Genomic DNA, 20,964 nt, shown 5'->3' with positions numbered 1-20,964 from the left:
ATGTATTCAATATGTCTTTGATAATTCAGAAATATTATCTTTCTGCTGATGTATATATCTTTTTTCTTTTTATCATTCAAAAAGATCCAAATCCACTGCCGATAGCCTAATCCTACATAACGTGCACTCTTCAGAAGCGGTTCATGAAGTAGTTTATATACCACAATTTTAATGATTTCAGTCACTATTATAACAGCGGCAATCGGCCAATCAATTGGAGACGTTTAAATTCTTTCCATGATAACTGCACTTAGAGTATACTTTTAAATGATTGCACACTCCCTTCATGAAATCTGAGAGGTTATGTTTCCATTATACTATGAAATTAATAGCTTATCCGCCCTCAGCTATTTGCATAGGACGATATCATTGTAAATACACTGATTAAGAAGATTTAATACAATTTGTATTGAATAGAATTCACTGAGGCTTCAGTCTTCTTCTTTTTTTTTCAGTTTATCATGTCTTACACGATTTTGTACAATTGGTCATGATAATGTACTTATTACAGTATCCATTATATATATGTATCTATATATTCATGTATACGTACATACATGTACATATAAATTATAATCATTATCATTATTATTATCATTATTATTATTATTATTATCATTATCATTATTATTATCATCATTATTGTATATCAAGGCTCGACACTAACTTTTTTCTTCGGGTGGACTGATCGGGCTACCAAAACACATTTCTTTTTTTAAAGTGGTATAGACATGATGGAGCGACATCTATTTCTGGTGGCCCGGTCTACCAAACTACTGCCAATGTCGAGCCCTGAATATATTGAATATAATATGATATAATATAATATAATATTATATATATATATATATATATATATATATATATATTATATATATATATATATATATATATATATATATAATTATGTATATATAGATCGGTACATGAGATGAAAGGACGAGATCAGTTAAGAGCAATGCATTACTAACATCCAATTTTAATGGTTGCATCAGATTTTCAACAAGTCAAGCGTCTTCTTCAGGGTTACATGTGAATCACGATGATTAAAATCCTCATGACTAATACAAATGATTATTTATAATATCATGTTTCATTTACAAATAGCAGTGAAATAGATTAATGTGATAGAATGTGGACGAAGTGGACAAAGACTGAATCACCTTGGACTATCGTTTTTATGACTAACTGTTTGGATTGCGGTGAATAACTCTAAAATCAAGACTAGATATTGCACTTCTACATCAAATCACAACGCCTTGTTGGTCGTTTAAGATATACACAGTATCACATTTCTGAATATATGTACAGATATTTACAAAAATATCATTCACAACCGGTCATAGTTACCGAAACCTTCAAAACATACAGTATACAGTATCTGGACATTGCTGGACAAGCACAAAACACAAACAAACATAAGAATTTTGCTAAAATGAAATGTAACATATCTCATACCCTTTATAAATTTTATGCAAAAATCTCATATATCAACAATAACAGCATCAAAAACAATACGAACAAAGACGCACGTCCATGTCAAACCATGCCTTATGTCCAGAAGGGATCCATGACTATCTCCTGTTGGTCGCTAGAGGTCGGCATATCGTATTCCGGGTTCTTCCGGTTCCTGTTGGTCAGTTTCTTTGCATCCGGTAGGTCATCACGCTTCTCCTTGCGACGAAATCGTCTGGTAAGGTTAGAATAGATTAACAGTGCAGCATGAGAAACGTCGAGTTTTGAATCCCACAACAGTTACTGGTTTTCACATCGAAATTCAGTGAAGAGATTGGTAATAATAATTTATATGTTCGGCAGCCTCCGAATTTCACATAATATCTTTTATTGGAGAAAGGATAAATGGAGATGCTTATTAATTTATCAAGACTAAATAGATTCAGTAAGAAATTGAGAAATTTTACCAATTTACAAAAGAAACAAGAACAATCATCTTTAAAAACATGTTATGACTTCAATTTTCAAGTATAGATTTAGTAAAGGAGAGAATTTCTAAAATTCTACCACCGAAGCAAAGTGTAATATGAACAAGAATTTAATGTGAATGAAAAAAATATTTCATAGGGCCTACATTGCCATAGTATACAAGTTTGATGAATCCCTAACAGTTATAGTATTGTAAACATAATGACATTGAAAGATAATCATACACCACCAATCGACAGAAATATGGTATATAGGACTTGACTACCAATAACGAAACAAAACAAAAACACTTACTTAGGCAAACAGGAACAAAAACATATTGCGTCCATTAAGCCATTGTAACACTTCCGGGTCGATCGTTTCAGAGGTTTGATGAACGAGAATGTATCCTCGTGACAGTAGGTACACATAAAGACACACAGCATCACCGCGCCCGTCACCGCCCCGATGATGATACAAGTGTTGTAGAACTGTTGCATTCTGTACACGCATGCGCGAAGAGACAAGAACATGAGGGAATAGGAAATAGTCACGTGGTTCGATTACATAATGATGGCGAAATGTTAGGGTACTGTCAAAAAAAAATGAACAAACAAACAAACAAACAAGTGATTGGTTTATGAGTTGTTTTTCTACGAGGAAACGCGAAATTTACCATGTGCAGCTCCGAGCCATTGACAATTTTCACTCATTTAATGTTTTTGCTTTACATCTGTCAATAGCCTCCCTTCGTGTTCTTTGGTTTACCCTGCACTTCTTGCGCACATTCACACAGTTCCCTCAAGCATGTATTGTGCAATCGTATGTATACAGAGAGCAGATGAGACCAAAAACAGTACTCCTAAACTAATTTTTTTTTTAAACTGTTCTTGCTCCAAAATTATCAATGAAAAGAGATAAAAGAGAATAATTCATTCATCCAGGAAAGGACAAAGGGGAAAGAATTCGAATTCAGATATACTCAAGAGCAATTTTCGTAGAGTTTAGCATAGTACTTCTTCATTTCTGTGACGGTAGGACAGAAAGTGACGTGGGACGTTATCGTGACAACTAACTTTTCTGCGCTAGCAACACTCTCGTCCTGACAACACGTGTGATAGTTGCCGGACTCGTCCGGGCGGTCATTCCAGCAGCACACGTTGTACGTATTTTCCGTCCCATCGTCAAGGGTGTCCGGGCACTCGTAGCTGTTGCCCGCCGCGGTCTCCGGCAGGGTGTTGTCGATAGCACACGTTGTCGGGGATACTGCAGGGGGACAAGGTTACAGAGGTTACGATGGTAACACCTTATATAGCAGTGATGATGACGATAATCATAATGGTGAAAACAATTATTGTGATGACAATGATAATGATGATGGCAAAAGAAGAGAGAATGATTGAGAGGAGGACGGAGAAAAAAGGAACAACACTGTGTTAAACGGGATAGAGAGAAGAAAAACAATATCATGTTCACTTTTTTGAACAAGGCGAGGGAAGAAAGAAGGTGAAGAAGATATACTGGAGATACTGAAAAAAAGATATCAGAATGATGAAGTCATGAAAAGAAATTCATAAGAGAAGAGTCTAGAGAAAGACAGAGAAATGAGAAGGAAAAAGAAAGAAAACGAAATGGATGGAATTAGCAGAGTCTGTAAAGACGCCATTTGAGGAAATCTCGACACAGGCATTGGGTTAAATATACGAGAACATACTGCAATCCAAAAGGTTGAAATCCTGAGGCATTATTATTGGTAACTAGCTACATTAGACATATGAAATCAAGATAAAGAAAGAAATCTGTCATCTGTGCAGACCAAAAACAATTCAGCAAATGTCAATCAAAATATCATAAAAGGAAAGGCATTAAGAATGTATCTACTTAAAGAATCATAGATAGACATGGCAGATTTAAGGCCCATTTTCCATACTATTCCAAAGTTTTGGGCCATTTATCCGAGCAGGGGAAAATCCAATAAATTATTTACGAATTTAGCAACATGTTTTAACATGAATTATGATTGTCTTGCCTTGTGATTTATTTGACAATTCATCGTTGCAATTAGACATTGAAAACAACTGTGCAGTTAGGTTCATTTTCCAACAACGGAATAAGTCACAAACTTAACCAATACTACTGAGTATGACTGGTTTTTTTTTTTCCTTAATCTTTCTACAACATGACTGAATAATCGTTACTTCAGTTCAATTCAATATTATTCAATTCAAATGATTTCATTTCCATATCAAGTAATACAAAGCAACATACATAACGCTTACATGAGTACATAATTATTTTAAGGAACTTTGAATCACATAATTTTCAACAAAACATGGATGCAATATCACAATGATATCAACTTTGGTTTTTAGATAAATAAACAAGTAAGCAATACAATCTTATTTTGTAACTCTATAATTATGGAAAAGAGGAATTTACAAGAAAAGCACATGACATCGCTTGCAAATTTGTGAATTAATTTAGGAGATGAGGGCATCTCAAAATCAGTCAAGGACTAATATTGCATGGCAAATCAGACAACAATACATTGTGAGTAGTTTTTGAACGTGATAGCATAATTATTTGAGAGGTAGGTAGGTACAAGCTGGTACAATAAGCATGCAGTGCAGGATGCAATGTGAAGGAATGAATAGAAAACAGACATTCATCTCATTCCATTACTTTTTATGTGCTATCTCCTTACGTTAAAGTTATTTTGAAAGTTATTAACAAAAAATACAGCAACAAATATGGCTCATAGGACATAAGTTGAGTGTTCGTCAAAACTTACCCTGTGCTACTCTGAGTGTAAGAACTGCACACCACAGTGCGATCGTGCTACGTCGAATTCTGGCCATGGTCTTCGGAATTCCTTTCAAAGAAGAATTCCTATAACTCTAGGACAAGACTGTCACTTAAAAATAGTGCTTGTTGGCTAGACTTATGGTCTGCAAACAAAACGGCTTGTGTTTTAGAGATTTGCACAATTAAAACACTGCTGTTAGCAAAAGTAGCGAAACCACTGCAAGATGGCTACGAGAGTGTTTGGGAGGAATGAGAACCAACAGGCTTCTAAAGCTTTGACACAAAGGTGGGGGAGAAACGGTCGATGTCTTGAGTAATAGGTAGTAATCGATTAATCGATATGAAAAAATTCGGTGACGGTGTTCGGAAACTGTGTGGTCTCTGGGCGTAGATGACGCTCTTCATAATGACCATCTCGATGTGCTTATGTACCTCAATTCGTGCTCGATTATTGTTTTAACTATATTCATAATATCAAAATACCCCCTCCCCCACGCTCTCTGCCTGATGTCAGGTAGTTGTATTTACACTTGAGTTTTAAAACGCACGGAAGTTTTCCAGCTAACAAACGCAGAGAATAGATCAGATACAGTGGGAAGAAAAAACTGAGGAAAGAACGTTTAGGGATCTGCTGGGATCCGATTCTGATTTGTGAGCTCTTGAAATATTTACTCTGTTTAACTTTTCTTCGCAAATGAGTCGAGTGTGCAAAAACAAAATTATTTGATTTGATTTGATTTGATTTGATTTGATTTGATTTGATTTTTTAATTCCTTTTTCATCCATGAATGAAATACAAAGTCAATTGAACGAACTAATTGAGCACAGTATAATTTGAAATATCATGTTATTAGTCGGTGATCACAGAAAATTAAGCTTATACATGTTATTATATCTTTTTTTTCTTCAAACTGAAATAGCTATAAGCCAATTATTACCAGAGGAAGGAATCAAATCATAATTGCCCAATACCAACACCATCCATAAACCTTGTGTTCTTTGATTCAAGATTCAAGATTCAAGATTCAAATTTATTTTCACTTCCATCGAATAAACAAAGAAATTATATACATTGCATACGTACAGGATATTTGTAATTATTGCAGAATGTGATTTGACAAAGTACATATGAAAATGAGAAGCAGATGAAGAAAAGAAACCGCAATTATATCTTTGTGAATATATACTTAAAGCGTGTAATACAAGTCAAAATGATGAGGATGTAAGTAGAGGGTCCCACTATTGAAAGAAGACTAGAATTACGCCCTCCGCGCTCATATTACACATGTTCTGCTCACGATGTTTTTGTTTTTTTTAATTGATCCAAGTTGCTAGAAATCTTTATGTATTATGACGTTGTTTATTTTCATAAATTAACACATTTCGTTTCATTGCTTCTGATGGTTTCTGTCCACTGCGGAGGCAAACGTAATATTTTATTCACAGTGAAAAACTCATTAGTGTACCTCATAAAACATTTATTACAATCAAGGCAATAATGTTGAAATTATGCAAATCAGGCAGTGGTGGTTGGCGCAGCCAAATTGAGGTTTGCTTTCAATTACACAAGAAAGCGAACCGCCAACCATAATGTTATACATGATATTAGGAAGGTTATTAAGTTACCTTCCGGTTAATATATGTCATCGATTTTTCTTACTTAGCTGCGTAATGAAATGAAGAACCCGGGGAAGGGGGGGGGGGGGGGGAGGAAGATGACTGATCAATAAGTGATGTTGATATGAATTGGGTTGTATATTACGGACTTGGCTTTGTGTGTACTGCTGCAGAACACATGTAATATCAATTGTGTATCATCCATGGAGATAAGCACATGCTTGCTTTTTTATCTTGATACTGTATATTAACCCTCATGCGATGACAGTGTTTACAGAGACCAGTGCAATTGAGGGTTGGGTAGTGTGTGTCTTTCAACTTGTTTACGCCACTGTCTTCTAGGAAATATATACATCATTTGATGCCTGTGGCTGTTTAAGCAAGGTAAGCGGAATAGATTTTGTTTTTCAAAATGTCAAATTTGAATTTGATCATTTTCACGATGTATCCATATGAGACATTGAATAAACAAACTGGAAACTCAGCTATAATCATTGATAGTGCAGTTGTTCCATTTTCTTTATTGCCCTTGTTCTGTTGTTGTGTTTTGCTTTGTTTTGTTTTTATATTGTTGCACGAATCAAATACTAAACGTTAGATTATTGTTGCCGCCACATCAGGGATACTAAATTCCTTTATCAAACAACGTATATAAAGATCATAATTCTGTATGTAAAATATTCGAACCTATTGTCATGATTGTCTTTCCCTGTGATATGTTGCCTTGCATTATAAGAAAAAAAAGTGCGCAAGATTCCCGTACTCCAAGGGTAAAAAACAATGACATTAACCCAGTAAAGGAAAGCTAGAGAAAAAAGGAGGCAAAAATGAAATATTCGATAAATAGATAAAGATAACATGAGGATTACGACGAACGCATTGACAATACAAAAACAAATTGATGATTTTAACGGAACTGTTGTTTTACAGAAATTCGGGTTTGAAATTCAATTCACGTCTCTTTAAAGGAAATACATATACATAATGTTTAATTATGATATGCTTTATTTGTTTTTACCCCCCCCCCCCCCCGATCTCTCTCTCCCATGTACACTTTTTGTATATATTTTTACTTACAGGTCAACTACATTAGATATTCTAAATAGATAGATAAACAGATAGATAGATAGACAGGTAGATAGATAGATAGATAGATAGACAGATAGATAGATAGATAGATATAGATAGATAGATAGATAGGTAGATAGATAGATAGATAGATAGATAGATATAGATAGATAGATAGATAGGTAGATAGATAGATAGATAGATAGATAGATAGATATAGATGGATAGATAGATAGATAGATAGATAGATAGATAGACAGATATAGATGGATAGATAGATAGAGAGAGAGAGAGAGAGAGAGAGGGAGAGAGAGAGATACTAAAGACAAGTAGATAGATAGATAGATAAAGATAAAGATGTCCGTTAACACTTCAATAACCTAATGGCTCGATATTTTTAATGAATGTGTTTTGTGTGTTTTCTATGCATCACAACAACGACCAATTTCAAAGGATGCTCATAACTGTTATGTTAGGTAAATGACGAATCACACGGCGAGGTCCTTTTTTTTTAGCTCCTTGTCAGGTTTCTTCCTCTCTTTTTCTTTTCCATTTCATTATTTTTATAATTGCATTATCTATACCTTACATTACTTTTTAGTAATATTTTTCGTAATATAGGGAACAAGTTAATCCGAGATGTCTTCACTGAAGCCCTGTGCCATAGACCCTGCTCTTCCCGCCTCGTACCCGGGCAACACGTACTACTGCCCCGATACCAACGCAGACGGTACGGCCAATACCTTCACCCAGTGTTGCCATAACGACCGGGCGGATGCTGATGGGAACTTCCACAGCTGTTGCCAGACGACCGAGGAGCAGAGCGCGGAGAGGTTATGATAACGACCAGAATCTTTCCTTTATTCATTAGTGCTTTTGACTCGTCCTCTAATATGAAAACAGTTCAATTCAATTAAAATCATATTTTCATTTTCGACAAAACACAATACAAGGAATAAAAATAAAACGTGAGTGCAGCACTGCAATGTAGTTGCTATAAGGAATCGATGAAAAGGCTCTAAGTTACTGTGCATAGGCCTGCATATTACAAGTTCATAATTGTATTTATGATAACTAACGATATACACACTTAATGCGCTTTATGATTTCTAATACTTTTTTTAATTTCAATTTCATTTCATTTCCTTTTATTTTATTTCCGACAAAAGTGTAGAGTAATACGACATCATAAAATTTAAGAGTACAACGGGACTTTTGCATATTCAAGTGAAATCAATGCAGCTCATTGTTTTTACAATTATTCATAACATAGTTAAAGGAAATGCGTAGAAACTGTAACTGATCCGTATCAAGAGAAAGATGTCGGAAATGGAGGGAACTGCTAAAAAGCCTAGCTTGTAGAATGCAGTCCCCTCGTGAGCAATAAAATGATAGTAATAGTCAAACGATACAATAAGATAAATTTCCTTAGAAACAGGGGAAACATAAAACAAATCATACGCTCTTAATCGCACACACAGACAGAAAAAAAAAAAATCACCTCTCTTATACATACGCATTGAAAGAATAAACAGGGGGTCAAAGGGGACAGAAAAAAAAAAGGATAGGAAGAGGAGGACAAAGGAGGAAGAGTTCAAGGGTCAGTGCCAAAGCACACGAGACCGGGTTTACCGGGATATACGCTGTATAAAACTGTGTTATATTAAGAATCAAACAAAATTAACAACGATAAAGAAATGAAGTAAATCATTTGCGGGCTTCACAGATGCACATCCCCAGTGATAATAGGAATTGAAATTTCTTTGATTTAAAAGTAAAATGATCAAAACTTGTGACTTCTTTTACGCGATGAGTGAACTCTTAAAACAATGAATAGAATGGAAAGGCAGTGAATGAATTTTGGAACTTAAAAAAATCAAACAAACAAACAAATAAACAAAAAAACACAAGAACAAACGCAAAAACAAAATCTTGCATTCGGAGGCCGGGAAACACGGGGATTGTCCGATATAAGTCTGCTCAATGATTTCCATCAAAATTTCTTCCATTCAGGGAGATGGCCCTCCTTCATGGTCCATTCACTATAGTAAATGGTCAGTGTGTATTTTGAAATGGCGCCCATATTGAATACGTGATAGTTACACCCGGCTGATAATGTATGACATTTCATGTATGAAAAAAAAAAATGTATATTGATATTACTGTCTTTCTTTACCTTCTGTCCCTCTTCTCTGTCATCCTCTCTCTCCCTCTATCTATTTATTCATCTATCTATCTATTTATCTATCTATCTATCCGTCTATTGATCTATCTATCTATATCTATTGATCTATCTATCTATCTATCTATCTATCTATCTATCTATCTATCTATCTATCTATCTATCTAGCCATCTATCTGTCTATCTATCCATCCCAATTTATCTATCTATCTATCTATCTATCTATCTATCTATCTATCTATCTATCTCCCGTATCGCAGGCTTGGCATGATGGAACAGATAGGGATGTACGTTGGCATAGCAACGGCCGTCTTGGTTTTGTTGGTATTCGTTTACACTTACTGCCGGGATGACACCTTCTCTTGCTTGAAACGAGTGAGGGCGCGCTGTTCAGAATGCCGAGCTACGTGCGTGGATTGGATCTGCTATTGCCGCTGTTGCAGCAAGTGAGAAAATATTCAATCGTTGTGAGCCCATTCCATTTTTTTTTTTTTTTTTTTTAGTAAGCTTTGTCAAATGGAACAATATTCAAATGAATACGCCTGGAGATGTTTAATTGCATTCGATTGTAAAGTAGATAAACTTTTAACATTCACATGCTGATAAGAAAAAGAAAAACTTAATGGTCTTCGCCATTTATAATTTTGTCAGTTTATGTTTCAATTTTAGTGAAAATTGTATTGTTCTTTTTTTTTAGTTCTACCGAATTTAATGATGGCATTGTGAAAATTCCCGTTAATTTCAACTGCTTATTTTTTTTATGTGCTTAAAAGTATGTACGCTAAAAATCAAACAAAACAATAAACAATATGTTAACTCTAAATGATTATTGTTTTCTGTCACGTTTTCTTCCCACAAACAGGAAATGTATAGTGTCTTACGATGTTAATTAATTCGTTGCCTAAAACTAAGCAATTCAATATTAAGTAGGCCTACACTTCATTTTAGATCAGATATGCTTTCTCGTGACACATCGCAGTTTCTATATTATAGAACGCTTTCTGGTAATGTTACTGAGATGCAATGGCACTAATGGTGTCACCATCTTTCCTATAATAATCATTATTTTCTTCTTCTTCTGATTCTTTTCAAGGAAACTGCGGCGAATATTCAGAAAGAAGAAACCGAACCCGGAAGTATCTTACGTCAGAGAGGACACCGGCCTCCATGATCCCAGTACTACGGATAATCAGTTCTTCTGGTAGAAGAAGAGAGAGAGAGGACCATAGTTTAATAATCATTATTGATTATGCATGTAATTTTGTCGTAGATGAATGTGTAATGAAAATTGTTGAAAGTATAGAAACTAGCCATTGTGTATAGTACCGTATACATGTATTATTTGATGCGATTGCTGGAAGCAAAACAGGAATTGCAAATGATGTATGCCATACAGAGAATAAATCAAATCAAATCAAAATACAATCAAGTCAAGTCGCACAAAGATGTAATAATGCAACAAATGCAGGTTTTAAGTATGGATATTTGCCCATCCCGTGCTGACAACCTCGTAACTACCACGGCATGCTGCCCTTATTATCTTATATAGGTCAGTAATTAATTGGAAACAAGAATGCATAGAATATTATCATTGCTACATGCCAGGTTTTAGTCTCAGGTACCTTTGAGGTTGCCCAACACAAATGTGTACTGATTAATCTATCAAATCAAATCAAATCAAATCAAATGTGGTTACCCAGTAACACATCATGCCGGTTAACAAATGCAGCTTTTAAGTGTGGAGATTATTATGCCATCCCCTGCTGACACCCCTGTAACTGTAATATTCATCCATAACATGATGCTGTCCTTTTTATTTATGCTGTGTGTGTGTGTGTGTGTGTGTGTGTGTGTGTGTGTTTTAATACAGGTCAATAATTGGAAATCAGATTGCATAGATTATAGTGCAGTTGATATCATACATGTCAGGCTATAATCTAAAACTTATGTCATGAATCTATCAAATGAGACAAATCAAATGAAATTAATAAACCAATAGACTATTACTATTATGATGCTTGTGAGTGCAGTCTTAGAATTATATCTAACTACTGGACTGTATAACTAACTGTGAATACAATGCTTTTTACTCGACGACAAACATTTTATATTGAAAAAAAATAATGCACTTATTTATCAAACCCTTTCCTAGACTTAAACAATTCTTTACATTAATTAAGTGACCGTCTAATCAGTTGTTCAAAAAAGAACTCAATTTATTACAAATATTACAATACTTTATAACATGTCATTGTAGATACTATTTTTTTTTTCGGGTGCTGTTCGTTATTCCGAAGGTTCGCTATTCCGAAGGTTCGTTGTTCCGAAGGGTCGTTAATCCGAAACACGCAAATTCCCTATACATAGAGGTTCGTTAATCCGAAAATTTGTGTCGTTATTCCGAGGTTCGTTATTCCGAAGATCGGTTAATCCGAAAATGAAATTCGGAACAATGAACCTTCGGAATAACGAATCTTAGGAATAAAGAGCCTTCGGAATAACGAACCTTCGGAATAACGAGCTGTAACCTTTTTTTTTTTCGGGGGGGGGGTGAGCAGCTCTCTATCCCTCCGACTGAGTATGCTTTCGTCGTGGGCCAATGAAGTTTCGCAGTTTATGAAAGCAACTGAGTCCAGACATTTAGTTTCTATATGAATAGAGTAGACGACATAATTATGCTCTCTCATGCAATGTCACAGAGCATTTTTTTTTCCTAAGGCGTTCATGCTGTTTTATTTTCATTTTTCTTGTATTTCCTCTTGTAGTTTCTGTACTATAATATACTATTAATAATACCAGGTGTGTTACCGTTTGGTAAGTGCGTGATGATGATGCATTCGTATTGTTTCAAATTCTACAAATGATTAAAGAACAAATGGAGGCAATTCTTGAAATTAAATGAACATTTTGTGAGAACATTTTCTTTATGTACATGAAATAGATTAGTAGATGTTGTAAATGCAGTAACTCATAAAGTGTGTTCGATTCTTAAAGTTGCGTGAATAATTCTTTCTGTTATTTTTGTTAACAGTGTACTCATTGCGCTCTCATACCTTCATCTTTCTCATCCAAAATAATGTTTCTCATGTTTTTCTTGGAAGGTTTTGTCTTCTCACTTAATCAATTAATCTTTTTTATTTATTTATTTATTTATTTATTTATTTATTTATCTATCTATCTATCTATCTATCTATCTATCTATTCATTTATTTATTCATTAATTCATTCATTCATTTTTTGATATTTTTTTTTTCATATTCGTTTGTCGACAGTGATTAGTGGCACACTATAAAAAGGATTGATTCCATTCAATGCAATCAAGAGATTTACATGAAAAGTAACATTATAGTCCGTGCTCTACCTCCTTACAAACCATGAAATCAATTTATTCTTGATCTCTCTCTTTATTAGAATGAAATGACATTGTCAAACCTAACTTCTACAGCTGACTTCTCTACGGACTAACTGAAAACAGCCGTGGCTGATGTTAGTACTATGATTAAATAAAATGAATGAATGAATGAAAGTCGTCAGTGATTTGATGAGATGGATACACAATATTCATTTATTTTTTTTTTCTTTTGTGAGGGAAAAAACATGCTGTCACCCATTAAACTGAAATTCGACAATTTGTTTAAGGACATGACGTTGATTGTCCAAACGTATGTAACCAAATAGGAACATGCAACAGTGTCCTGCTATATAGATAATGCCTTAGTCATCTCTTAACTTGCAGATAGATATTCCTTAAACCGATTATTAACTTTAAAATTCCCCAGGGTTTTTACGCACATAATATATGACGTCGATGACAGTCTAAAACCCGTGTGCTTCTTTGAATTTAACTTTCTCTTTATTAATAAACATACGTACGACTGCAATGCGATGTTCTTTGAGTCATTATTATTGTGTGGCTCCATGCAACACGCTACTTCCGGCATGTCCAGTTTTAACTCATAATCCCCTATTCCTATAAACATTGTAAATTTCCTTTCTAGTTTTCTTTGAATGTTTGTTTGTTTCGTTTTGTTTTTTGAAACTTAGTACCTCGTCCTTTCGTCCTGTCTTCCTCCTTTCCATAAAAAGGAGATAGTTTTTACGGATTGGTATATCCAGTATTGAATATTGAACAATAATAATCCCTCATAACAGACACATTCGGCTTATGACAATGATTACGCTAATGCTTTACATCATAATTTCAACTTGCTATTCTGAGAGTACTTATCCATAGCTTCCATCCAAGCGAAGCAAACCTTCAGTTCCTTTAGCAGACGGAGTAAAAAAAAAAAAAAAACAACAACCACAAAAACCACCACCACCACCACCACCACCAACAACAACAACAACAACAACAACAACAACAGCAACAACTAAATTCCGCGTTTGGCACTGGCGGGGCTGCACTTGATTTGACTGAAATGAGACAGCAGAGTGAACTTTTCACTGAAATCGGACCAAAGAATTAAGCTATCGAATTCCAAGTACTTCATGTTTTCATGGTGATCGGAATCTATGATACAAATGAGACTTTATCCCTCTACTTATACCCAAAAATGTTGGTTTATTCCTACAAGAACAAAGAGACAAACCAACAAATAAACCAAGAAACAAATCAAAACAAGAATATGAATTCCCAGCAAGAACTGTTGCATAATGATTATGTTCATTTCTCTTTCGAAAGGTATAAAATAATATTTGACGGCTATTTCATTTAAAAACAAGGAATTTCCTGAAGGTATAGTTTTGATGCCGAGTCAAAATCTGTGAGATTATGTTATTTCTTTGTCTAGTGAACATTTTGATTCTCATTGACGTATCTTTTGCCATGTATTATTATATTCACAGACATTTCAACATTTTACAACTTTTTATCTGTTATTTCAATTTTAATTCATGGAAAGATAAGGCATTACGTTGTTTGATATTACTCAATGCAATAAAAATGTGAAAGGAACATGAAGTTGATTCTTACTTGAAGCCTTTCCGTTATGACATCAATGGGTCAAAATGTGTAAAAATTTCTCACACATTATACCCATATGAATTATGGACCAGAAATTAATATGACACGAAGGGGAATATTAGCTGACCAAACGAAACAGAAATTCATTAAGTAAAATCATGATATCAAGAGGGTTTCTTTCCCGGAATGAAGAAAATGTTGGTTCCCTCTTTACCAGTTCTATAAGTAATGACGTTGTGTATACACAAAACAAGTCACTGATCATTGTTTGACATTATGATAAATATTCATCCAGCTTTCGGTTTGCGCAGTCCTCCAAGTTTTCAACAAACTCTCGTTCAATTAAAGGTCCTGTTTACCTTTGGGAATAGTAATTTTAAAAATTTTCAAGATATGGCATTTAATGCGTATATGTAGGTCTGTTGTACCACAAAACATTTTCTTCATAAAGCCTTAAATATAAGGAGATGTTTATATTTTTCTCAATAAATCGTAACTGTAGATGGTTTAGTCTGGAAACATTTTATCATAAATATTGTTCATTATATTTAACATTTTACCGATTCAAATTTTTATAGTGGTTGTTTCTATCCCTAACTCACATTTTAGAACTATTTTAACCCGTTCCATTCTGAATTCTGAAATGCCCATAGGCTTAATACGCAGGCCACTAGGTTCCCGTACGCAACGGGTTAAATCACCAACGCCAGGTTTTTGTTTCATCTGCAAATTGTAAATTATGCATTTAACCCTTTTTGTGCCAATGAGTCAATTTATTTATTGCGCACAAATTTCACAAACAAATTAATGGACAGGTAATTTATGTAGCTCGCAGAGGGTTAAACACAGGAACCTCCTCCTCCTCCACTCCTTTCCCTCTTTCTCTCTTTATCTTGATATGAATTATGAATTTATTCATAATTCATAATACATATGTTTATATGATATATATATATAGATAACAAAATTATGTTATGTGTATTGAAGTAAACACAAACTTAATTTAATTATATGCATTATACAAATAGCATAATGTTTAATATACAGTGTAATAATTTACGAACTTTTCATGATACACATAATACATAGGCCTACATAATTATCAATAATTTTTGTATTTCTGTCAAGAAGGTTTATTCATTGCTTTCAGTCCAATTCAGTTTAAATCAAATACAAAAACAAAATATAAGCATGCATTCTTTGAAAGCGCAAGAAAAAATGAGCAAGTAGTGCAAGTAGTAGATAACCTATATATGAAACAAAATCAAAATCATATGCTACTGGCAAAGAGAGTTCTACAATCTGTAGGTAGAAGAAAATCTTGTAGAGATGTGCGCCATTCGGTGAATTGATCTCGTACATATAAGGGAAAAATTCGTAATCGCTTGAGCAATTCTCTTTCCACAAATCAATAATGGGCATAATGAACATGATGAAGCTTCCGAATTTCCCACATGACTAACAAAGCGAAAAAAACTCTCCCTCTCTTTCTCTTTCGTCTATACTGTAAAACATGATATATTCGCGGCATGAATTTTTCGCGAATGGGAACCGACAGCCTTTTTCCTGGCGTTCAATGCATTATAGTGTAAACAAGGACTTTCGCGTGCATTTTATAATTTCGCGAATCTTGGCTCTTGCGAAATTCGCGAAATTAAAGTGCACGCGAAAATTCCTCGTTTTACAGTACTTACACCAAGTTGAGATATATCATTGAATTACATTATATTACAATACAATATACTATCGATATTTGCACAACTATAATGCCGTAAATATTTAAGTAGAATTTCGTAGAAAAGTGACCATCAAGACACAAATCTCCACATTATGAAAGAAGATCCTCTATCGTAGAAGTATATATAAAAAAGGCACCGGTTTTTCCCTTATTCCAAAATGAAAAAAAAAAGAAAGAAAAAAAGAAAGTGACTTCATGTCGCCTTTGTTGAGGTTGCAGCAGATTAGACGTAAAAATATGACTCATGTTCACAGTTCCGTCTGCTGATTTAGTGAGCCAGTCAGCCTAACTTCCCACTAAGCAGAAATTGGAAATGAAAAATAAAGAAAACAAAAATGACAATATCTTCAGTAGTCTCGAGCTGAGGAAAAGCAGACGCTTTCGATCTCGCTTTCGAGCGTGCCTCTCTGGAATTGCGTTGAGAAAACTGTATAAATTATTCTCAAATCAAATATAGTCTGCCATTATGTTAATGTGGTGTTTTCTTGAATGTGGCCACTTGTAAAGGTAGCATTGTTCGTATAGTTTAGCCGTAACTTGGCAGCAAGCGTAGTTTTGTCTGTGCACAAAGACCACAAAGCATTATACTGCAGAGAAGATAGAATATTATGGCATGTTATTATCACGTGACCACTGTGAGGGAGTGACTAATTTGTACAAGATGGCGACGCAGGTGAGTCACAGACAATCTGGAAATTTGACAGAAATTTAGATTTTTCGTATCTGTTAAGCATTTGTTGTCATAATCGATACCTTGAATGAATTGTTATGATGTGAGTGCATGCAGAAGTGTCAATATATTGAGCTGCTGTATCTGTTTTACCCTCCTAATCCCAAGTTTTTGACCGAGCTCTCTCGCTCTCGATCGGAAACTTTTTTTTTTTTATACGCACTGGGTGGACTGCGGCCCTTGTCTGCAGCCGTCAGTAGCGGGCTGCGGACAATTCCGCCGTAACGAACGGCGGCCAGCCGTGTACGCGTGTGGGTGTTTTCTACGATTCTACGAAGAAGAAAGGACTCTGATTTCACAATGAGAGAATAAATGTGGACAGAACGTAAAAAGTGGCGGCATGTTAGCACAAAGCGCAGGAGAATTCGTCGGTGTGTCCTATGGAAATACGGCACTTGTTTTTTTCTTTTAATCTTGATAATTATAAAGTTTACTGTTTAATACATATTTCTAAATTACTTTTTTAGCATTTGTCATTTGTTGAAAATAGTGCAAATGCGTAAATGGCAATGCGTGCAGTGCAGCGAATAAATGTCTAACAGTTAGGGTAATCATCCCCTGTTTGTGACAGGGTGCCTATTTGCAGCAGGGGCTGTTTCATTCGTTGTCAATGGAAAGGCAAAACCAGGTGCAAAAGTACCCTTAAAGGCCTTACTTCCCATAACTAAGTAACAGTACACACTTGCGAGTAGATTCTAGCTACATGTGACGTAAACTCCCGCGCATGTTTGAACTTCTAAAAAGACCTAGATGGCTGTAGGACACTATTGTAAAGTACACTTGCTTGACAATCTTTTTAATAGCTGTTTTGTCAATTCAATGAATGAAGTGCTGCTGCTGCAAATAGGCACCCTGGCCCTGAAGCAAACAGGGATAATAAATTTACACCTAAAGTTAGTCTAAGACAGTCATGTGTGTGGAGTTTTCATTCATGGAGTCACAATGTCTTGTTGCCTACCTCTTCAATTTTTGGTAAGAAAGGCATAGATCTGTTCTACATACAGCCACATTGTGTGTCTTTCCTGGTCATCCAGCCACACGCGTGTAACTGGCTGACTGGATAGGTTGAATGCAGCCACATGTTTCACACAATACAATGTAAATCATATTTTACCATTATGATGAAAATAGCATAATTTTTCAGAAATTGTAGACAATGTTGGTTTACAGTTCATTGTCCTTGTCTTTACTTGTGTGTGTGTGTGTGTGTGTTTGCCGGTCTAATCACAGCAAATGCTCATCTCTGTACCTGCAAGTTTTCTCAAAGATCTTAAAATATTCCTACTTCAGACTGTTATAAATCCTTCCCTAATACCCTGGGTTTTTTGGGAAAAAATAGCCATAATTCACCTGTGAAAGCCCGTAAACATTTCGATAAATCAGACCATATCTTTATAAACGATATATATGGCACTTGTGCTCCGTGCATTTATGTTCTGCTCATTAAGCGCTGGTAATATTGTGTGCATATTGTACCTATACGCATACATTTTAAGAAATTATATTTAAATTCCATATTGATCAGCTAGCTGATCACATGCACGCATACATATTACTATCGTGTAAAATGAATTTGGAAAAATATATCGAAAGCGCTTGAATCAGGTGATTGACTATCTATATAGGAGTTATTTTTGTTTTTGTATTATACTCTTTAAAATTTACACTTAAACCCCAATAACTAAAAATTGGATAACAAAAAATTCTTATATTTTGCAAATGGCATGTCTCAAGTATATTCTACAAATAACTTAATACAGCAATTTATATAATACTCCGGGTATTGGTACACTTTGAAATTTAATATGTTGTAAATTGTGTATAAACAGCTCTACAGTGTAGTCACTTTTTACAGCTCAAGTGCTCTACAATGTAGCTAATCATGTACACTGTTCTGATTGTACTGTATGTCAATTTGGAAGGAAGCAAAGTATTACCTTGCTCATTACAAGTGGTTGCGATAGAGTCCAGAGTGTGAGTGCAAATTTCTTTGTTGGCAGTATGAGGAAGAGAGTGAGGTAGAGAAACAAAAAGGAAGTATGCTTACAAAACATTAATGTGCGTGTACGTATGGAAAGCCCACTAGATTTATATGTCTTTTTTGTTGTTGTTGTTGACTTTTTGAAATTTTTGGTTATAGTTTTTTTGCAGTATGACAGTTGAGTTTGTGATGAGCTATTTTCCAGATCTTCTTTTCTCTCAGATGAAAAAGGTACAGAAGGGTGTTGAATGAGTGTGTACTCGTACCTGAGAAAGTTGTGTGTGAAATTGCAAGTTACATCAGATGGCTTTATTTTTACTTCTCCAGGTACAAAATGTACAATCTGTAGGGTTATATCATTCACTGACCAAGTACATCATGTCTTGTCTCTAGGGTCAGACCAAAAATTCATAGAACTACCTGCTGTCTGTACTGTCATTTTTCATGAATACAATTCATGGAGAAGATATGAATAAATTTGTTAATTTTCTTGTGTAGTCCTTACAGCTGGCAATTACCCTGCATCGATATGTAATCATTATTTTATTTGTTTATTTATTTTTATTACAAGTATGATTATTATTAATTTTTTTATTGATTGATTGATTTAATTAATTAATTGTTTCTTATTATTATTATTATTATTATTCTATTTTATTATTATTATTATTTTTTTTTTGGGGGGGGGTCAAAACTTGGAACCTTATTCCCTGGGAAACGTAAATTACCCCCAGGGGGCAATTAACAGTTCAATACTGGTTAGTAGTAAGGTTAGAGTAAAGATTAGGGTTAGGAGTTTGGGTTAGGGTTAGGATTAGGTTTAGGATTAGGATTAGGGCCAGGGGAAGGGTCCGGGGTAATTGCCCAGGGGGTACAACTTTTTAATTGCCCTAGACCCCCTGGGAAAATCATCTAAAGTATTATGTACAACCTGTACATAGTTCTTGAAATATATGTCAAGTATACTGTAGGTGCTTTACTACTTTAGATTGGTAGAATGCTTTCTGAAAGTGATGATGTGTAGGTTTTTAGTATCATGTATAATTTGGAAAAGATACATTTCATGATATTGATAAAGTGTCATGATCTAAACAGGCGCCTAATGCATTGATAAAAGTATTTGATGAGCCCTTTCATGTTCCTGTGTACAGTGCAATAAAGTGCCAGGCAGTGTTTAAATCCAATCCTTTGTTTACATTTTGTCCACAGACTACAAATTGTATAAACAAGCATGAAATACACTGTAGGCATACCCTGCTCTTGCACTTGTCAATCTGAGTTCATCATGCAGTGTGTCACACATATTTGCACCGTCAAATTTGCATAATCCATGGACTATTATCAAAAGTATCTTTCTGAATTCCAGGCATGTGTACATGTACATGGATGAGCTGTAGCTGAAAAAAATACAATGTAACATACACGCTTGAGACTGAATGCCGTGAAAGAGTGTGTAAAAAAATTATATGAAGACACTAGAGGTCGGTTTTTTTTTTGTTGTCCCATAGTGTTAATCATTAAACCATACGGAAGAGGAGTACTCTTTTGCTTATAGCAAAGTCATTAGGCATCTGCAAATATCAGTTGAAGCAATTTGGGCGTTGGGACACGTCGTACGTGGTAGCTTTATGACAGATACATTGCGTGTATTCTATTTTTATTTTCATCACCACCCCCCCCCCCCCAAAAAAAAAAACAAAAAAACAAAAAAACCAACAACACTTGTGCTTGCATGACACATGTTTATGTGTAAAGATTGTGGACTTGCTGGGTTTATATTTGAGGTATTAGTTTTTAGCTCACCTGAGCCAAAGGCTCAAGTGAGCTATTGCGATCGCCCTTCGTCCGGCGTCCGTCGTGCGTCGTGCGTCGTGCGTCGTGCGTCGTCCGTCGTCCGTCGTGCGTCGTGCGTAAACTTTTTACATTTTCATCTTCTTCTTGAAAACCCCAAGAC

General features: G+C 34.9%; 2 protein-coding genes across 2 annotated transcripts in view; one reads left to right on the top strand and one right to left on the bottom strand.

Annotated features, from left to right (window-relative positions):
* Window positions 1-1,551: 1,551 nt before the first annotated feature.
* Window positions 1,552-4,781, bottom strand: LOC139734140 (uncharacterized). Its single transcript, XM_071644949.1, has 4 exons — window positions 4,715-4,781; window positions 3,000-3,189; window positions 2,239-2,424; window positions 1,552-1,690 (listed from the first exon to the last, which is right to left on the bottom strand). Exons 1-4 carry the CDS (start codon window positions 4,779-4,781, stop codon window positions 1,552-1,554), a joined length of 582 nt encoding a protein of 193 aa, XP_071501050.1.
* A 12,164-nt stretch (window positions 4,782-16,945) lies between these two features.
* Window positions 16,946-20,964, top strand: part of LOC139733773 (sorting nexin-33-like) — a 72,956-nt gene continuing 68,937 nt past the window's right edge. The window contains exon 1 of the mRNA XM_071644579.1: window positions 16,946-16,972. Coding sequence (XP_071500680.1) covers window positions 16,961-16,972 — 12 coding nt within the window. The 5' untranslated portion in view covers window positions 16,946-16,960. The remainder of the gene's footprint in view (window positions 16,973-20,964) is intronic.

This window comes from Diadema antillarum, unplaced genomic scaffold (genome assembly GCF_040938485.1).
Source record: "Diadema antillarum isolate AM-2024a unplaced genomic scaffold, OU_Dant_1.0 scf00000025, whole genome shotgun sequence".
Classification (NCBI taxonomy): Eukaryota; Metazoa; Echinodermata; class Echinoidea; order Diadematoida; family Diadematidae; genus Diadema; species Diadema antillarum.
Note: the sequence above shows the minus strand (reverse complement) of the source record. Positions and strands in the feature narration are given on the sequence as shown.

What these genes read in the sequence shown, in the direction of transcription:
- LOC139734140 (XM_071644949.1), bottom strand. Translation starts at nt 4,781, where the DNA reads ATGGCCAGAATTCGACGTAGCACGATCGCACTGTGGTGTGCAGTTCTT. An exon ending in TACACTCAGAGTAGCACAGG is followed by an intron (nt 3,190 to 4,714) that starts GTAAGTTTTGAC and finishes GTCCCCCTGCAG; the next exon opens with TATCCCCGACAACGTGTGCT. An exon ending in TTTTGTTCCTGTTTGCCTAA is followed by an intron (nt 1,691 to 2,238) that starts GTAAGTGTTTTT and finishes TAACCTTACCAG; the next exon opens with ACGATTTCGTCGCAAGGAGA.